This window comes from Synchiropus splendidus, chromosome 3 (assembly GCF_027744825.2).
Source record: "Synchiropus splendidus isolate RoL2022-P1 chromosome 3, RoL_Sspl_1.0, whole genome shotgun sequence".
Classification (NCBI taxonomy): domain Eukaryota; kingdom Metazoa; phylum Chordata; class Actinopteri; order Syngnathiformes; family Callionymidae; genus Synchiropus; species Synchiropus splendidus.
Window position 1 is genome coordinate 36,390,214 of NC_071336.1, and position 15,764 is coordinate 36,405,977.

The 15,764-nt window shown below is 57.3% G+C and overlaps 3 protein-coding genes across 9 annotated transcripts; 1 reads left to right on the forward strand and 2 right to left on the reverse strand.

Moving 5' to 3' along the window:
- Positions 1-645: 645 nt before the first annotated feature.
- Positions 646-4,866, reverse strand: xylb (xylulokinase homolog (H. influenzae)). The gene is made up of 19 exons (XM_053859133.1): positions 4,807-4,866; positions 4,651-4,733; positions 4,502-4,571; positions 4,361-4,441; positions 4,216-4,302; positions 4,013-4,141; positions 3,548-3,613; positions 3,265-3,337; positions 3,087-3,205; positions 2,946-3,027; positions 2,840-2,880; positions 2,661-2,776; positions 2,350-2,465; positions 2,208-2,281; positions 2,027-2,123; positions 1,905-1,963; positions 1,753-1,840; positions 1,358-1,449; positions 646-875 (listed from the first exon to the last, which is right to left on the reverse strand). The coding sequence occupies exons 1-19, from the start codon at positions 4,855-4,857 to the stop codon at positions 798-800; spliced, it is 1,602 nt and encodes a 533-aa protein (XP_053715108.1). The 5' UTR covers positions 4,858-4,866; the 3' UTR covers positions 646-797.
- Positions 4,867-4,911: 45 nt separating this feature from the next.
- On the reverse strand, positions 4,912-13,106 carry LOC128755491 (5'-AMP-activated protein kinase subunit gamma-2-like). Of its 7 annotated transcripts, none has more exons than XM_053859117.1 (17): positions 13,025-13,106; positions 12,661-12,704; positions 12,386-12,555; positions 12,224-12,252; positions 11,990-12,117; positions 8,875-8,920; positions 8,644-8,753; positions 8,111-8,192; positions 7,982-8,040; positions 7,866-7,911; positions 7,730-7,784; positions 7,390-7,516; positions 7,160-7,325; positions 7,007-7,098; positions 6,341-6,487; positions 6,169-6,262; positions 4,912-6,105 (listed from the first exon to the last, which is right to left on the reverse strand). In XM_053859117.1, the coding sequence occupies exons 2-17, from the start codon at positions 12,694-12,696 to the stop codon at positions 5,267-5,269; spliced, it is 2,226 nt and encodes a 741-aa protein (XP_053715092.1). In that variant the 5' UTR covers positions 12,697-12,704; positions 13,025-13,106; the 3' UTR covers positions 4,912-5,266. The 7 variants fall into 7 exon arrangements, with proteins under 7 accessions (XP_053715092.1, XP_053715091.1, XP_053715089.1 ...); XM_053859116.1 differs by having other exon boundaries at positions 11,990-12,159; XM_053859114.1 differs by having other exon boundaries at positions 12,224-12,321.
- Positions 13,107-13,225: 119 nt separating this feature from the next.
- xrcc2 (X-ray repair complementing defective repair in Chinese hamster cells 2) lies at positions 13,226-15,744 on the forward strand. Its single transcript, XM_053859163.1, has 6 exons — positions 13,226-13,707; positions 13,774-13,855; positions 13,936-13,971; positions 14,034-14,183; positions 14,251-14,488; positions 14,571-15,744. Exons 1-6 carry the CDS (start codon positions 13,582-13,584, stop codon positions 14,839-14,841), a joined length of 903 nt encoding a protein of 300 aa, XP_053715138.1. The 5' UTR covers positions 13,226-13,581; the 3' UTR covers positions 14,842-15,744.
- Positions 15,745-15,764: the final 20 nt, after the last annotated feature.

The following is a 15,764-nucleotide window of genomic DNA, read 5'->3' on the forward strand; positions in this document are numbered from 1 at the left end:
GCTCTGGACAGGAGACCTTCCTGCACACCTGCTCCATGCTGCAGCTGGAGGTGGAGAGGAACCGAGACCTCTGGGAGCAAGTTCTGCAGGCCACCCACAGCCTCCAACAAGAGCGAACCAGGAGCAGGGGGCAGATGTTTCTCTACCAGAAAGAGCGTCTCCACCTGCACCAGGCCACGCTGCTGAGGGCGCAGCTGCAGCGGCAGCTGGAGGCCGCGCTGGAGGAGGGGGGGGCGGAGCCTGCCGCCCGCCCGCCGAGCGAACAGCAGCTGCGAGCGGCCCACCAGCAGCTGCAGGACCGCTACCACCACGACGTCCAGAAGGTGCAACAGAGGAGCTCCAACCTGGAGAAGAGTCTGGAGATGCAGATCGAGCTTCACGCCTGCGAGGTGCTGCGCTACGAGGAGATGGACGCCAGACTGCGGAGCGAGCTGGAGGAGCTGAGACGGGTGCTGAGCTGGGAGCTGGACCTCGCGGCCCACCGGGAGGCGGGGCTTCTGCGGGAACTGAGCGCGCAGCAGACCCGCTTCCGCTGCTGGGAGGAAGCGCTGCCCACCGGAGGGGGCGGGGCCTCCCACCTCAGAGCCGCCTCGCAGCGGCTGCCCCACCCCAGAAGGCTTCTGGGGTGGGGGGGGTTGGTGGCGGGGGTCCTGGCAGCCAGCCTGGCCACCCTTCGGCTGGTCAGCAAACCTGGAGCGTGACTCCACTGCGCCCCCTGCTGCCTGCCCCACCACCACCACCAGTGGCAGAGTTAGGCTCATTTATTGACCACAAACCAATCCCAACATCAGCGGGTCTCATGGCACGGAGGGGTGGGACTTGAGCAGGACGCGCTCCTCCAGCCGGGCCAAGCGCTGCAGCATCCGGTCGTAGACCTGAAACAAACGTACGGAGGTCAACATGCCGCGCCACGCAGGCGACGATAGTGAAGGACAGTTGACAGGATGATGAGCAAAGGAGGTGCGGCCATGTGGACTGCAGGCCAGCGTGTGTCAGCTAGCTCATTAGCATAGCAACGTGCTTCACAGTGAGCTGCGGAGGGACCCCAGGGCCTCAGGTATTCATGCCGTGCTGGCGCGTGGTCAGCCATCACGGCAAGGACAGTGGACACTCGGTCCACAGCCACGGTCCTGGCGCCAGACTAGAAGAGAGCGGACGCACTCACTCGGGTTGGCCGTTCGAATATCGGCACGTCACTTTGATGTTTGGGAATCAAAGTAAATAAATCACTGCACAAGTCCTCATCCGTTCTTTATGGCTCGGCGCCGGGCCGAACGACGACATCGGACGAGCAGCGGTCATGTGACCCTGGTCAGCGGCTCTAACACGAGAGCAGGACGATCTGCAGGTGGCCTACCTGCGACGCGGCCGGGTCCGGGGTGGCCATCAGCCGGTGCTTGCGACAGTCCTTCACCGCGCTGAAGAAGGAAACGTCCGGGCCCAGTTCACCTGTCAATCAGTGAGGGAGGGGCGTGAGTGTGGTGCGGGCGCGCGACCACGGTTCCACGACAGCCCGGGACACCAGAGCCCCTCTCCGTCTGACTCACGGAGCCTGGGCAATGATAGAGAGAAACCCAACGGCCTCAGTCGTCTGTCCCCCCCCATGGCTGCTGCCAGCACCAGCACTGGTCACGGAGCTGATGTCGCTCAGGACTTGAGAACTTCTGTCTCTGGAGAACATGGTGCGATGGGACCGGACTCTGCATGGAACCGTGGTCAGGCAGACAGCGAGCAAGTTAGCGAGCGAGTCACCATGAAGAGCTCGGTAGGCGGCGCCCAGACAGGCAGAGTTGGGCACGTCGATGGTGTAGACAGGCGCCTTGAAAACGTTTGCCAGAACCTGACGGAGACACCAGACACCGTGAGGGCTGCCGCAGGAGGCGGGAACATCAACAGGAAACCACCTGCAGCAGGGCCGGATTGGACGAGCCTCCACCGGTGGCCCAGACTCGGCTTCCTGCAGCTGAGGGAGACGGAGAAGGTGAGGGAGACGTGAGGGTGAGGGAGAGGAGAGCGAGACTCTTACTGCCGGAGTAGCCCAGTTTCTCTGCATGCAGTCGTCTGGACAGGAACTGACCCTCCACCAGAGCCCGGACCTCCAGCTGAGGGCTCAGCGATGACACCTGCAGGACACCCCGGGACATCAGCATGGTCAGCATCCTGGTGACACGCCACTGGCCATCTCAGACCCCTCCCCCGTCACTGACCTCACGATCTTCTGCGTCAAAGAGGTGGACGCCGACGGCCGGTGGCGTGATCTCCCAGCTGTCAAAGTAGAAGCCTGACACGCTGCGGGTTAGGGAGCGCTGTGTGTGTGTGTGTGTGTGTGTGTGTGTGTCAGGGAGCTACCAATGTGGCCATGGTTCCCAGGCAGCGTCTCTTCCAGCGCGGCAGAGAACAGCTCCCAGGAGGCGCCGCTGCACTTGTTCCTGATGCGCTCCCTCGTCAGAGATGCGTTCTTGAAGCTGCAACCCAGAACCAGAGTCACAATGGGGGCGTGTGGACCACGCCAGACGCTGATCTGATGAGGCTTCAAACGTCTCAGTCCGGTCCAGAGTCCTGGTACAAGTTAGACACGTGTACAGGGGGAGAGGCTGGGGGAAGGGTGAGGGCCAGGTCCTCACAGGGACTGAGCGGCAGACCAGTGTGTGCGTACGCACCACAGCAGAGCCATGTAGCTCTCCGGCTCCACCGGGTTACAGAAGACGTGTCCGTCCAGATTTGCCTGTGGAGTCTCGATGGACAGGAAGACGGTGTCACTGGTCCCCAGACTCACCTGCACACACCTGCTCAACAGTTGGCCCTCGACAACCGTGTGGCCTGTGAAGTTGAGACTCACCGCGACGTCGCCCTTCTGGAGCATCATGCCCGCCAAAGAAGCTGTGGGAAGAGAGCAGTCGTCAGGGCAACGCCAGGGTCACGGAAGCTCCGAGCCGGGCGGTTACCGGGGTTGTCGCCGGTGAAGGCCACCACCTTGCAGTCTGCACCGAAGCCAAAGCGCTGAACCAAGTAGGAGGAGATGGAGCCCTGCCGAGAGGTCAAAGGTCACTCCCCCACCACCTCAACCAGCACGTCTGCGGCCTCACCAGGACGGTCACGGGGTGGCACGGCACCCCCAGCAGGGCATCCAGATGTGGTGCGGTGGCATCCATGCAGGTCTCGGACCAAGCCCTGGCTCTGATGTCCAGCAGGTTCATTCCCGACCCTGAGGCACACCAGCGTCAGCCTGCAGCAGCGGCGGTAGCGACCATCTCAGGGACTCACCGTCGCTCCAGTCGATGGCAGCAAAATCCCCCAGGAAGAGTGAGGCGGCGAAGCTGCTGACCAGCGAGATCCTCTGACACACACACACAAACACACACACACTCCTGGTGACACACTCTTTCAGATTGAACCTTTCTTGGTCGCCACTCTCACGACGCCTGCACTGTGGCCCTGCTGCTCCTGTGAGGCCAGGCTCCACGTCTGTTGGTCAGAAAGCTTCTGACACCCTGGCAGAGCCGCCTCTGACTTCTGCTTCTGGCCCAGTGCACCTGCTCCCACTCACCTCCGTGTTCTGGAAGGCCTGGACCTGATCCCGGGCAAGCTTGGCAATCTGGTTTCCAGTGAAGCGCTGCAGACAGACAGACAGACAGAGAGAGAGACGCTCGGTCTGTCCCACCATGAGTCACAGAGCAAAGGTCCGAACGACTCTTCAGCTCCAGAGACTCTCAAGATGGCGTCAGAAATGAGAGGAGCTGTTTTTCACGCTGCTCCTCCTCACTATCACGCGCAGCTCACGGCGCCACCTGACGTCACCTGGCCCATCATCACACTTCTGCGGTGACTAACCTTCCTGAGCTCCACAGTTTCAGAGGCAGGAAGCCAACTAGCGCAGTGAGGACTGGCTCGCCTGTGTGTCTGTGTGTGTGTGTGATGAAATCATCATTTGATCTCGGTGTCACGTGACGATGTCACTCATTCAACCACGGGCCAGTAGGTGCAGGCCTGAGAGGAACGGACAGGAAGTGACCTCATAAGCTCTTGAGCCAGTGATGCAGGCCAGCCGGTGGGCCCCGCCCACCTGGGCCTCCAGGCGCTGGCACTCGGCCCCGGTGCTGCTGTCCATCCACACCGGGCAGTCGGACACGGAGAAGCAGTCCTGGAGACACCAGAGAGAGAGCGAGTCAGTCTGCGGCCGGTCTGTGACAGCGGCGGCGGCGGCGGCTGATCGACCTGGAGCTGCAGGTGCAGGCTCAGCTCTGGGTCCAGCTGTCTCAGCTTGTGGGCGGAGCCTCTCCTCCAGTACACGCTGCCGTGTTGCTGTGACCAACCACAACATGTGGCTTTGTGACTTTGTACCTCCCCGCCCCCGACTCACCTGGCCGCACCCTGACAGCGCGCGCACACGCGAGAACTGGAAGCCAGCCGCCTTCATTTTGTCCAGCAGGAGGTCCAGAGCCTGTGGGGGGCTCGCGGGCGGTCAAAGTTCGCCGTCAGCACCGCCAGAGTGCGGGTTTACCTTTATCCACATGAGCACGGGTGACGTCACGGTCAGGCCATCGGCGCGCACGTGGACTCCCCCCTGCGTCCTGAAGCCCACGCGCACACACACACACACACACTTCAGTACACAGCAACGCGCGCGCGCACACACACTCGAAGAGGCACCTGAACTCGGGCAGCTCCACGTCAAACTGGACTTGGTTCTGGTGGACGAGGTTCTGACCCGCATCGATGCAGACCACTTTGAACTGAACAGGCGCACGCACGCACACAATGAGTTGCCGTCGGATACGCGTTCCCAGGAGCGCGGCGCTTGTTTACCTGCTGGGTGCTGAGGTCGAAGCCCAGGAACAGCTCCTCCACCGCCGCCATGACGGGCTGGCTGTGGGCGGGGCTTAGCCTTAAAGACACATGGCGTCCGAGAAAACCAATCGGGTATTTTATTGAATCAATTCACATTCGCATGATCTGAGCCGGCACACCACGTGACCACACGTCCTGCGGAGTCCAGGTCACCCCACGTCAACCACTGACAGGTCCAGCCTTCTTCTTGGGGACGTCCCCACCGAAGGCCGCCCGCCAAGGCAGAGTCAGTTTAGAAGGACGCGCCATGCAAGTCTGAGGTGTCAAGGTGGCAGGTCCTGCTCACCAGTCAACTTTTGAGCTCCCCAGCTGGCTGCTGGTGACTCACCCGCAGACGAGTGATGAGCGTCGCTTCACCCGGTCAACACCTAGGTCCTCCTCTCCTGAAACCCTCCTCCTTATCAGCCTCCTGCTGCACCTATTCTGCTACTTCCTGCTCCTCCTGTCCCGTTTCTACCCCAGCTTCACTCGTCACCCCCTGCTCCATCTCCTTCTCTGTTTCCTCCTTCACCTCCTCAGCCGTCTCCTCTGTTTCCTCCTTCACCTCCTCCTCCGTCTCCTCTGTTTCCTCCTTCACCTCCTCATCTGTTTCCTCCTTCACCTCCTCCTCCGTCTCCTCTGTTTCCTCCTTCACCTCCTCCTCCGTCTCCTCTGTTTCCTCCTTCACCTCCTCCTCCGTCTTCTCTGTCTCCTCCTTCACCTCCTCATCTGTCTCCTCCTTTACCTCCTCCACTGTCTTCTCCGTTTCCTCCTTCACCTCCTCCTCAGTCTCCTCTGTTTCCTCCTTCACCTCCTCATCTGTTTCCTCCTTTACCTCCTCCTCCGTCTTCTCTGTCTCCTCCTTCACCTCCTCATCTGTCTCCTCCTTTACCTCCTCCTCTGTCTTCTCCGTTTCCTCCTTCACCTCCTCCTCAGTCTCCTCCTTGTCTGTTTCCTCCTTCACTTCCTCCTCAGTGTCCGCTGTTTCCTGCTTCACCTCCTCTATCTTCTCCGTGTCCTCCTTCTCCTCCTCCTGAATCTGTTCTGCTCCTGCTCGCTCCTGTCCTGCACTTATGAATTCACCTCCTTCTTCTCCAAACACAACCAGTTTCTCCTCCCCCACCCACGCTGTCCCCCCCTCCCTGGCAGGAGACTCCCACTGCTCCCCCTCCTGGTCTCCATCATTCAGCAGGGAGCCTTCAGCCACCTTCTCCTTCTTCAGGTTCTCCTCTCCCAGGTGGTCACCTTGACGTGGCATAGAGCCCACCCTGCTCAGACCTGTGGGGGCAGTGGGCGTGAGTGGGCGTGAGAGGACGACAGAGTGTGCATGTGAGGGTCTACCTGCTGGTGTCAGGATCAGAGCTTGGAGAATATCTGATAGAGAAACGATGCCGATGATTCGTGACTCTTCATCAACAACAACCAGTCTGTGGACCTGCACACACACACAAACACACACACGTCTGTCTCTCTCTGACCTCTCCTGGCCACCGGGAGAAGCTGCAAGAAGTACCTCGGCTTTCACGATGCGGTCCACGATGGTCTCCAGGGTCTCCAGACGGTGACACTTCATGACACCTTCGAAGTACTGTGATCGATGCCTGAGTGCTTGAGTGACGGTGATGTCCAAGTTGTTATAGGTCTTCTCTGCCGCCAGGTTCTGCACGCACGCACACAATCTCAGTGGGGAGCTCTCATGGCCATCACCCTTTCCCCAGCCTCTACGCCTAAACCCCCTAAGCCAAACTGAAGCCTCCATGACTGGCTCCATGAAGGCATAGGAGCCAGTCTCCTAGCTCGGGGTCCCCTGGACGCCCTGTCTACTCAGCAGGACGCCCCAAATGTCACCTCACTGCTCTCCATGAGAAAGGTGTTGAGACTTGGTCCTCACAAGTAGGGCAAAACACAAACACACACAATTTTTCTGTCCTTGTGGGGACATGGGGAAGGCCATCACCCTTTCCCCAGCCTCTCAGCATGAACACATGGCTCAACTGACCCTGGACTCTGGACCAAACCTAATTATAATCTCCCAGTTACTTGGAAGTCTTCATCCTCAAACTGAGGCTTAACCTTGTGGGGCCCAGCCAAATGTCCCCACAGTGTACGGTTCTCTCAAGGACAGTGTTTAGTCAAGAATTGGTCCCCACCAAATAGGATAAGCGAAGTCCACACACACATTTTCCACACTGTGCTGTAACTCCTCGGGGCCACCAGGTGGTGTTTTACTCACAATGACGTCAAACTTGGAGTAGATGTCCACGACTCGACCTGAGAACAAAGTCTGACAATGATGCCATGTGTTCACGGCGTGGCTGGATCAAGCCGGTACCGTTCTCATCAACGACGGGCAGCGCAGAGACGCGGCGGCGGGTAAAGACGGACAGGGCGGTGATGAGGGGCGTGTCTGGGTGGATGAAGGCGATGTTATGGAAGGTTCCCACGCCCAACTGATCCAGGCTCTTTTTCATGAAGGCAGGCATGGGCATCTCACACACCTGTCAATCATCACACAGCTGTCAGCCATGGCACATGGCGCTGCCTCTGAGCTGGGACACGTACGAAAAGCTGCAGGAACTTGAGGATCCTCTTGTGTGTCAGGATGTAGAGAGCATTTCCACTGACTGGGTCGATGACCGGCAAGCGATGGATCTTGTTTTTGATGAGGGAGTGGACGGCCTCAAAAATGCTGGCACACACACACGCGCACACACGCACACACACACACGCACGCACGCACACGCACACACACACACACACACACACACACACACACACACACACACACACACACACACACACACACACACAAAGACACAGACAGACAGACAGACAGACAGACAGACAGACAGACAGACGCGTTTGACTGGTGTTACCCTTCAAGTCAAACACACACGCTTACCTGGCGTCAGGTGAGATGTGGACAAGAGGTTTGAATGTTTCCTGCAGGTAAAGTTCTGTGTGAAAGCAAAGGATGTGTAACTAAACGCACCACATGTGAAGACAGACAACACACACGGTGGAGGTGAAGAACTGACCTCGCCACGTCTCAATCTTGTGTTCTTCCAGCTCATAGATCTGAACCTGACCAACACACACAAGACAGCGGAGTAAGAAATCTGTGTGTGTGTGTGTCTGTGTGTGTGTGCGTTACCATGGGTGATTTGTAGTATCTTGTTAAGATGTTGATAAAATCCGTGATGGTCAGCATCCCTGAAACAGACAGGCATGTGAGCAACCCACGGCTGACCTCACTGATGACCGCCTTCATGACCACACTCACCCACAAAGTTCTGCTTCTTGGTCTCCCACAGCGGCGCTGCTCTCACGCCATTGGCCACCAGAGCAAAGAAGGCCTTTTTCACCTGAGGGCGGAGTCTCCTGTCACTCAGAGCCTCACTTGCCAGTCAGTGATGGACTGTATGCTAACGCTAGCACAGAAGATTCACTGAGAGCGTGCGGCGTGTTGAGGGATGTGGCCACTCCGCTCTCCGTACTGACACCTTGGACATGACACACCAGCAGGTGCAGAGGTTGCTCAGGCTACACTTGAAACCTTCACGTGAAATCTGTGGCACTGGATCATGTTTGTTCAGGGACTGAGAAAATTCCTCCAACAGCATCAGTACTAGCTATGGGCAAGTACTCAGATGTCAGAACTCTTAGTCGCTGGGCAAAGGAGTGGTGTCAGGACGTGCTTGGTCTTCTCTGTTGTGAGAGCACAGATGGCAGCACAGCTTTGTCTTCACCAGCACTTTTCTGACCCTGCCATGGAACATGCTGCATCTACCTGTGGATGTTGCCTCAGGGTCTCACCTGCAGGTGGGTGTCGAACACCACCAACTTGGAGGATGTGGGGATGATGTCATAACATTTATGACTCCTCATGAAGCGCATGTAGATGTCACGCTCTGACTCCGCCCATCCTGAGGACAGGTCACATCATCAACCAGGCAGCTGTGGTCAGGCAGAGCCTCCTGCAGACTTCAGCCCAGCAGGGGGAGCAGGCCCTGCACAAGCTTCCAGTCCTGGAGGACGAACACTCACCTGTTGCGTCTGTGTCAGCCTCTGACCTTTGACCCTCAACCTCCACCTGTAACAAGAACAACAGCATCAACCACTGAAGGTGCTGGTCAGTGTTAGCAGGTGCTGGTCAGTGTTAGCAGGTGCTGGTCAGTGTTAGCGGGTGCAGGTCAGTGTTAGCGGGTGCTGGTCAGTGTTAGCGGGTGCTGGTCAGTGTTAGCAGGTGCAGGTCAGTGTTAGCGGGTGCTGGTCAGTGTTAGCAGGTGCTGGTCAGTGTTAGCAGGTACATGTCAGTGTTAGCAGGTGCAGGTCAGTGTTAGCGGGTGCAGGTCAGTGTTAGCGGGTGCTGGTCAGTGTTAGCAGGTGCTGGTCAGTGTTAGCAGGTACATGTCAGTGTTAGCAGGTGCAGGTCAGTGTTAGCGGGTGCAGGTCAGTGTTAGCAGGTGCAGGTCAGTGTTAGCGGGTGCAGGTCAGTGTTAGCAGGTGCTGGTCAGTGTTAGCGGGTGCAGGTCAGTGTTAGCGGGTGCTGGTCAGTGTTAGCGGGTGCTGGTCAGTGTTAGCGGGTGCAGGTCAGTGTTAGCAGGTGCAGGTCAGTGTTAGCAGGTGCAGGTCAGTGTTAGCGGGTGCTGGTCAGTGTTAGCAGATATAGGTCAGTGTTAGCAGGTACATGTCAGTGTTAGCAGGTGCAGGTCAGTGTTAGCGGGTGCAGGTCAGTGTTAGCGGGTGCTGGTCAGTGTTAGCGGGTGCAGGTCAGTGTTAGCGGGTGCTGGTCAGTGTTAGCGGGTGCAGGTCAGTGTTAGCGGGTGCAGGTCAGTGTTAGCGGGTGCAGGTCAGTGTTAGCGGGTGCTGGTCAGTGTTAGCAGGTACATGTCAGTGTTAGCAGGTGCAGGTCAGTGTTAGCAGGTGCAGGTCAGTGTTAGCAGGTGCAGGTCAGTGTTAGCAGATATAGGTCAGTGTTAGCAGGTGCAGGTCAGTGTTAGCAGGTGCAGGTCAGTGTTAGCGGGTGCTGGTCAGTGTTAGCGGGTGCAGGTCAGTGTTAGCGGGTGCAGGTCAGTGTTAGCGGGTGCAGGTCAGTGTTAGCGGGTGCTGGTCAGTGTTAGCGGGTACATGTCAGTGTTAGCAGGTACAGGTCAGTGTTAGCAGGTGCAGGTCAGTGTTAGCAGATATAGGTCAGTGTTAGCAGGTGCAGGTCAGTGTTAGCGGGTGCTGGTCAGTGTTAGCGGGTGCTGGTCAGTGTTAGCGGGTGCTGGTCAGTGTTAGCAGGTGCTGGTCAGTGTTAGCGGGTGCTGGTCAGTGTTAGCGGGTGCTGGTCAGTGTTAGCGGGTGCTGGTCAGTGTTAGCAGGTGCAGGTCAGTGTTAGCAGGTGCAGGTCAGTGTTAGCGGGTGCTGGTCAGTGTTAGCGGGTGCTGGTCAGTGTTAGCAGGTGCAGGTCAGTGTTAGCGGGTGCTGGTCAGTGTTAGCGGGTGCTGGTCAGTGTTAGCAGGTACATGTCAGTGTTAGCGGGTGCTGGTCAGTGTTAGCGGGTGCTGGTCAGTGTTAGCGGGTGCTGGTCAGTGTTAGCGGGTGCTGGTCAGTGTTAGCAGGTGCAGGTCAGTGTTAGCAGGTGCTGGTCAGTGTTAGCAGATATAGGTCAGTGTTAGCAGGTACATGTCAGTGTTAGCAGGTGCAGGTCAGTGTTAGCGGGTGCAGGTCAGTGTTAGCGGGTGCTGGTCAGTGTTAGCGGGTGCAGGTCAGTGTTAGCGGGTGCAGGTCAGTGTTAGCGGGTGCTGGTCAGTGTTAGCGGGTGCTGGTCAGTGTTAGCAGATATAGGTCAGTGTTAGCAGGTGCTGGTCAGTGTTAGCAGGTGCAGGTCAGTGTTAGCAGGTGCTGGTCAGTGTTAGCAGGTGCTGGTCAGTGTTAGCGGGTGCAGGTCAGTGTTAGCAGGTGCTGGTCAGTGTTAGCAGGTGCAGGTCAGTGTTAGCAGGTGCTGGTCAGTGTTAGCAGGTGCTGGTCAGTGTTAGCGGGTGCTGGTCAGTGTTAGCAGATATAGGTCAGTGTTAGCAGGTGCTGGTCAGTGTTAGCGGGTGCTGGTCAGTGTTAGCGGGTGCTGGTCAGTGTTAGCGGGTGCTGGTCAGTGTTAGCAGGTGCAGGTCAGTGTTAGCGGGTGCTGGTCAGTGTTAGCGGGTGCAGGTCAGTGTTAGCGGGTGCAGGTCAGTGTTAGCAGGTGCAGGTCAGTGTTAGCGGGTGCTGGTCAGTGTTAGCGGGTGCAGGTCAGTGTTAGCGGGTGCAGGTCAGTGTTAGCGGGTGCTGGTCAGTGTTAGCGGGTGCAGGTCAGTGTTAGCGGGTGCAGGTCAGTGTTAGCGGGTCCAAGCCGAAACATAAACATGCATTTTAAAGGCAAATGTGTAACAAGTGACGTCATCGTAAGGGACCCACCTGCCGTTCATCCTTCATTGTCGCGGTTCGTTTTTATCACCTTTTTTTCTTGAACGAAAATTTATGATGCCATTGCGGACCCAAACATCTGGAGTCGAACCCAAGCAGCAGAGATGATGAGCTGCAGCCACTAACAAGCAGGCGAAATGACTTTCCGGTCAGTCGTTTCATAATAAAAGCTTGTCCGGCCTTGAGAACCGCTGCTGTGCTGCCGTTAGGATCGTGTCAGTTGTTTCAGTGGTCACGTTCTCGACCCAAATCTGACGCTTCTGACGCGCGTTTGTTTTGAAACTACATTTCCCGCTTGACAACAGGCGGCTTCAGTGTCAACACGGCGCCAGCTGCAGCAGCGTCGCAGCTTCAGAGCAGGAAGTGGACGCAGCTGTGGCGCTATGACAGCAGCATCGCGTGACTAACCGAATCCAACATCTTTTCGATGCGGACGCACTTACAGCGGAAGCTCGTGCTGCGACAGAGAGCGGGCGTGGCTTTCCGAGGGGAGGCCACGGTGACAGTCGTCGTTGATTTTTAAAGTTCAGTCATGATCGCATCGTGTTTCCTCGGCCACGGTTAACTCAAGAGACACAAGTAAATAAAGTCAAATAAATCAAGAATAATTAATTCGGAACATTTCTGTCGATCATCGTGATCATGTCGTTACTTTGACATGTTTTAGCCACTGTAACGCGCAGGGAAAATGTCGATACTGCCCACATCTTCTCACCAGAGGGGGCGCCCCCTGAGGGGAGGAGGTCCAAGAAGAGCTGAGCTGCTGAGTGTCAGGAGGAGAAGAGAAAGAGCGAGGCCTCCTGCTCCGAGGTTCCGTCTGATAGATCTCCAACTGGAACAGCTCTGGGGGTGGGGCAGGGCGAGAAGGGAAGGGCTGGGAGGATGCTGAGGGGAGGTGTGGGTCAGCTGGAGGTGAAGGTCAAGGAAAGGAACCGCCTCTGGAACTTACCTCTGCTCTGCTCTCTGACGCCCCGGAGTCTGAGAGAAGGAAAGAAAGGTCTGTGGTTCAACTCCCGTGATGATCTAAGGATCCCACTGAAGCTCATCCTGACAAAAGCATCATCTTCATCATCATCATCATCACCACCGTCATCATCATGGTCATCATCACCTGCGAGCAGGTTTCACGGGTTCCTGTGATGAAGATCCAGTCTGCAAACATGGACTCTGGTTGGGAGGTCTGGCCTCTGAGCCCACCAAGGTTTTGGGGGATCCAAAACTAGAGGCTCTGCGTCTGGGCAGTCGGGGGCTGCAAACTCGAAGACGAGACTTTGTGGCTCCCTGTGACATGAGAGCACAACTGTGTGACGCTATGGGACGGCCATGTTCCCTCGTCACAGTCACGACATGATGACATCACACAATAAAAAGGGGTGAGGTGAGGACCTTGCTGATGACATCATGGGGCTCCAGCAGTGACATGAGGCGTCCTGAGGAAGACGCACAAAAGTCTGAATCAGAACTGTTCCCACGGTCCAAGTGCTGAGAGCAGCAGGTGCCAGTGCATGACGAGGCATCACAATCTGCAGATCTCAGGAAACATGACTCCTCTCCACCAAAAAGCTCCAGCGTCAGCAGAGCAGACTGTCCTGCTGGTGACACCTCAGGGAACCCAGAGGACCTGTGTACTGGAGGTCCAACAGTCTGGACCACACCTGTTCTGACTCACAATCATCTCCACAGCCGCACACCGGCTCAGACGTCTGCACAAGGCCCGGCACCAACACACACGAGCTCGACTTGCACTTACCTGGTCCTGGTCCTGGTCCTGGTCCTGGGCCTGAATGACCGCTTCAACGCCAACTGTTGAATCTCTTCCTGCAGGGGGCGGGGCCTGATTGCTGCTCAGCCAATGAGGAGTCAGCCATCCATGCACACACGTCCGTCCCTCTGTCCCTGTGAGGACCTCTCCTGGCCATCACCCTTCCCCCGGGTTCCCCCCCTCAACACACGGCGCTCCTCGTTAGAATCACCCCGTTATTCGGACGTCTTCATCCTCAAATTGAAGCTTAACCTTGTGGGGTCCCCACGGTGCCATTAGGGCCTCACAAGGAGTTTTGTCAAGAATTGGTCCCCACAAAGTAAGATAAACAAGCTCGCACACACACACACACACACAAGGGGAAAACAGAAAACAGGGAGCTCATGTGAGTCATCATCCTGGCAAACCACGGAAACAGAAGCGATCACTGTGAGCAGCTGGCGGCCGGACGACAGTGGTGGACCGACACCGCCCACAGTCAGGAGCTGGGACGCATCGAGACAGCCGCTGAAAGGAAGACTGGGCTCAGCCAGCAGGGGGCAGCCATGCACCAAACAGTTCCCGGTCTGGCGGGAAGAAGAAGAAGAAGCAGAAGCAGAAGAAGAAGCAGCAGAAGCAGAAGCCGCCGCCGACGACGACAGCAGCGACTCATGACGGAGAACGGCGTGCAGGTGAGAGAAGACGTGGGAAACAAAACGAGGGCGAGTCCGTCGTCATAACCTTCGGTCCGCTCTCAGCTCCTGGCTCGGCTGGACGCTTGTCCGCCTCTGCGCGACCTCGAACCCCGTTTGTTCAGCGAGGACGGGCCAGGTGACGTCGGTAATGCCTCCGCCCTCCTCGACACCTTTGTGGCGATGCCGGTTCAGACCAGACAGTGACGCCATGTTGCCCACCTGCAGGGGAGGTGGTGGAGGTGTATGGAGCCGAGGGCACAGGTAAGCGGTCACGTGAGCAACCCACGGCCATTGATTCGTGACCCGCGTGCTGTGGGCGTCAGGGAAGACGGAGCTGCTCTACCACCTGCTGTGTCGCTGCGTGTTGCCCCGGTCGTCTGGCGGCCTTGAAGTGGAGGTGGCTTTTGTGGACACGGACTGCAGCCTGGACCTGCTGAGGCTGGTGGATATCCTGGACCAGCGACTGGCCGCCGGTACGTATGTGAGCAGCACGTGCACACCTGGAACCTTCACTCACTTGGCTCCTCGCTGTGGCCCCAGCTGGTTTGGACGAGTCGGTGCTGCGTGCCTGTCTCTCTCGCTTGCTGGTGCTCCACTGCTCCTCCTCCTCCCAGCTGCTGCTCACCCTCCACTACATGGAGACCACCTTGTCGACGCGACCCTGCCTCCTCTTCATCGACAGCATCTCTGCCTTCTACTGGCCGGACCGCTCTGTGGGCGCAGCCAGGCAGGACAAGACCCTCAGCAGCTGCGCGGCGCTCCTCGGGCGGCTGCTCAGGTTGGCTGCTCAGGTTGGCGCCGCTTGGGCTGTTGAAGGTTCCACCTGTAATCTGACCTCTGACCCCTGATCCCTCCTCTAGGGACTATAAAACCAAGGTTGTGGCCTCCTGTCGCCCCATCCGGAGGGCCGGCGAACATGGGGTCTCCCATAATTCAGACAGGCCCTTTCTCTGTCGCCCGTGGCAACTGCTGGTGTCCCGCCGCTTTGTGTGCTCCAGACAGGAGCCGCCCGCTGCAGGTGTCCAGAGTGGTCGGAGGAAGCAGGTGTTCTCCATCCACTGGACCTCTGCCAGCGAGGCCTGCCGCAGCCTCTCCTTCCAGGTGACTGACGGAGGTCTGGAGTTTTTGTAGTTCTCCTGCTTGGTGGGCCCTTTCTCCTCTTTGGACTCGGGTCCTTGTCTGCTCATGGTCGGAGATCGTGGGGAAGAAACATCTGGCGCGGTGACGTTTGCCATGAGGAGGCGCTCTCGGCCCACGTGATGTCGCTTCCCATCTCACTGCTGCAGGAGAGGTCACAAGTGGCTGCACTCTTTTTTTTTTTTTTTTTTTTTTTTTCTCTCTCCTTTCTTTCAAAAACGACTGCATTCCATGCATAACTCCATCAATGAGATTCAGGTGTTTGGGTTGAAACAAGATCTCCTAAAAAAATAAAACAAGAACATCTATTGTGCAGGTGTCAGACCTGAACTCAAACTGTTGATCTGAAGTTTCCTTTCAGAATGAAATCGAGCCAGGTGTGGTGTGACATCCCAGGCCAGGACACCACCTCCCATCTGTGGGTGCAGTGGCTGTGTGCGTGGCCTGAGAAATGGAACGGGCAATCAGCCTTTGTGAGTGGTGTTCATCACTGATCTGAAAGCACCAGTCTAATCAAAACCACACCTGCACTGTTGCTCATGGGAATTGTGCATTTATTGTCCAATGTTAATATTGTTGGACTTGCTTGTGCTGCTAATAAAGGAGCTATTCACAGATGGAGGAGTGAGTGAGTGAGGGAGAGAGAAGTCCCAGGTGCAGCACCATGGCGGCAGTGAAGGAGACCGGAGGCCTGAGCAGGCATGGAACTCCTCAGAGGGTCCAGGGTCAGACGCAGGAGGCTGGAAATCTTCTCCAGAGCTGGTCCTGATAAGAGGAACCTGGGTCCGGAGGAGGGGAGCGTGCCTAGTGATCGTTGCCATGGTGACGAGGGAGCCAGCGACTGAGGACCGATCGGACGAGGATGGAGCCCACGTGCAGAACTTTAACGGGTGAAGATCTCAGTGGTTTTTTTTTTT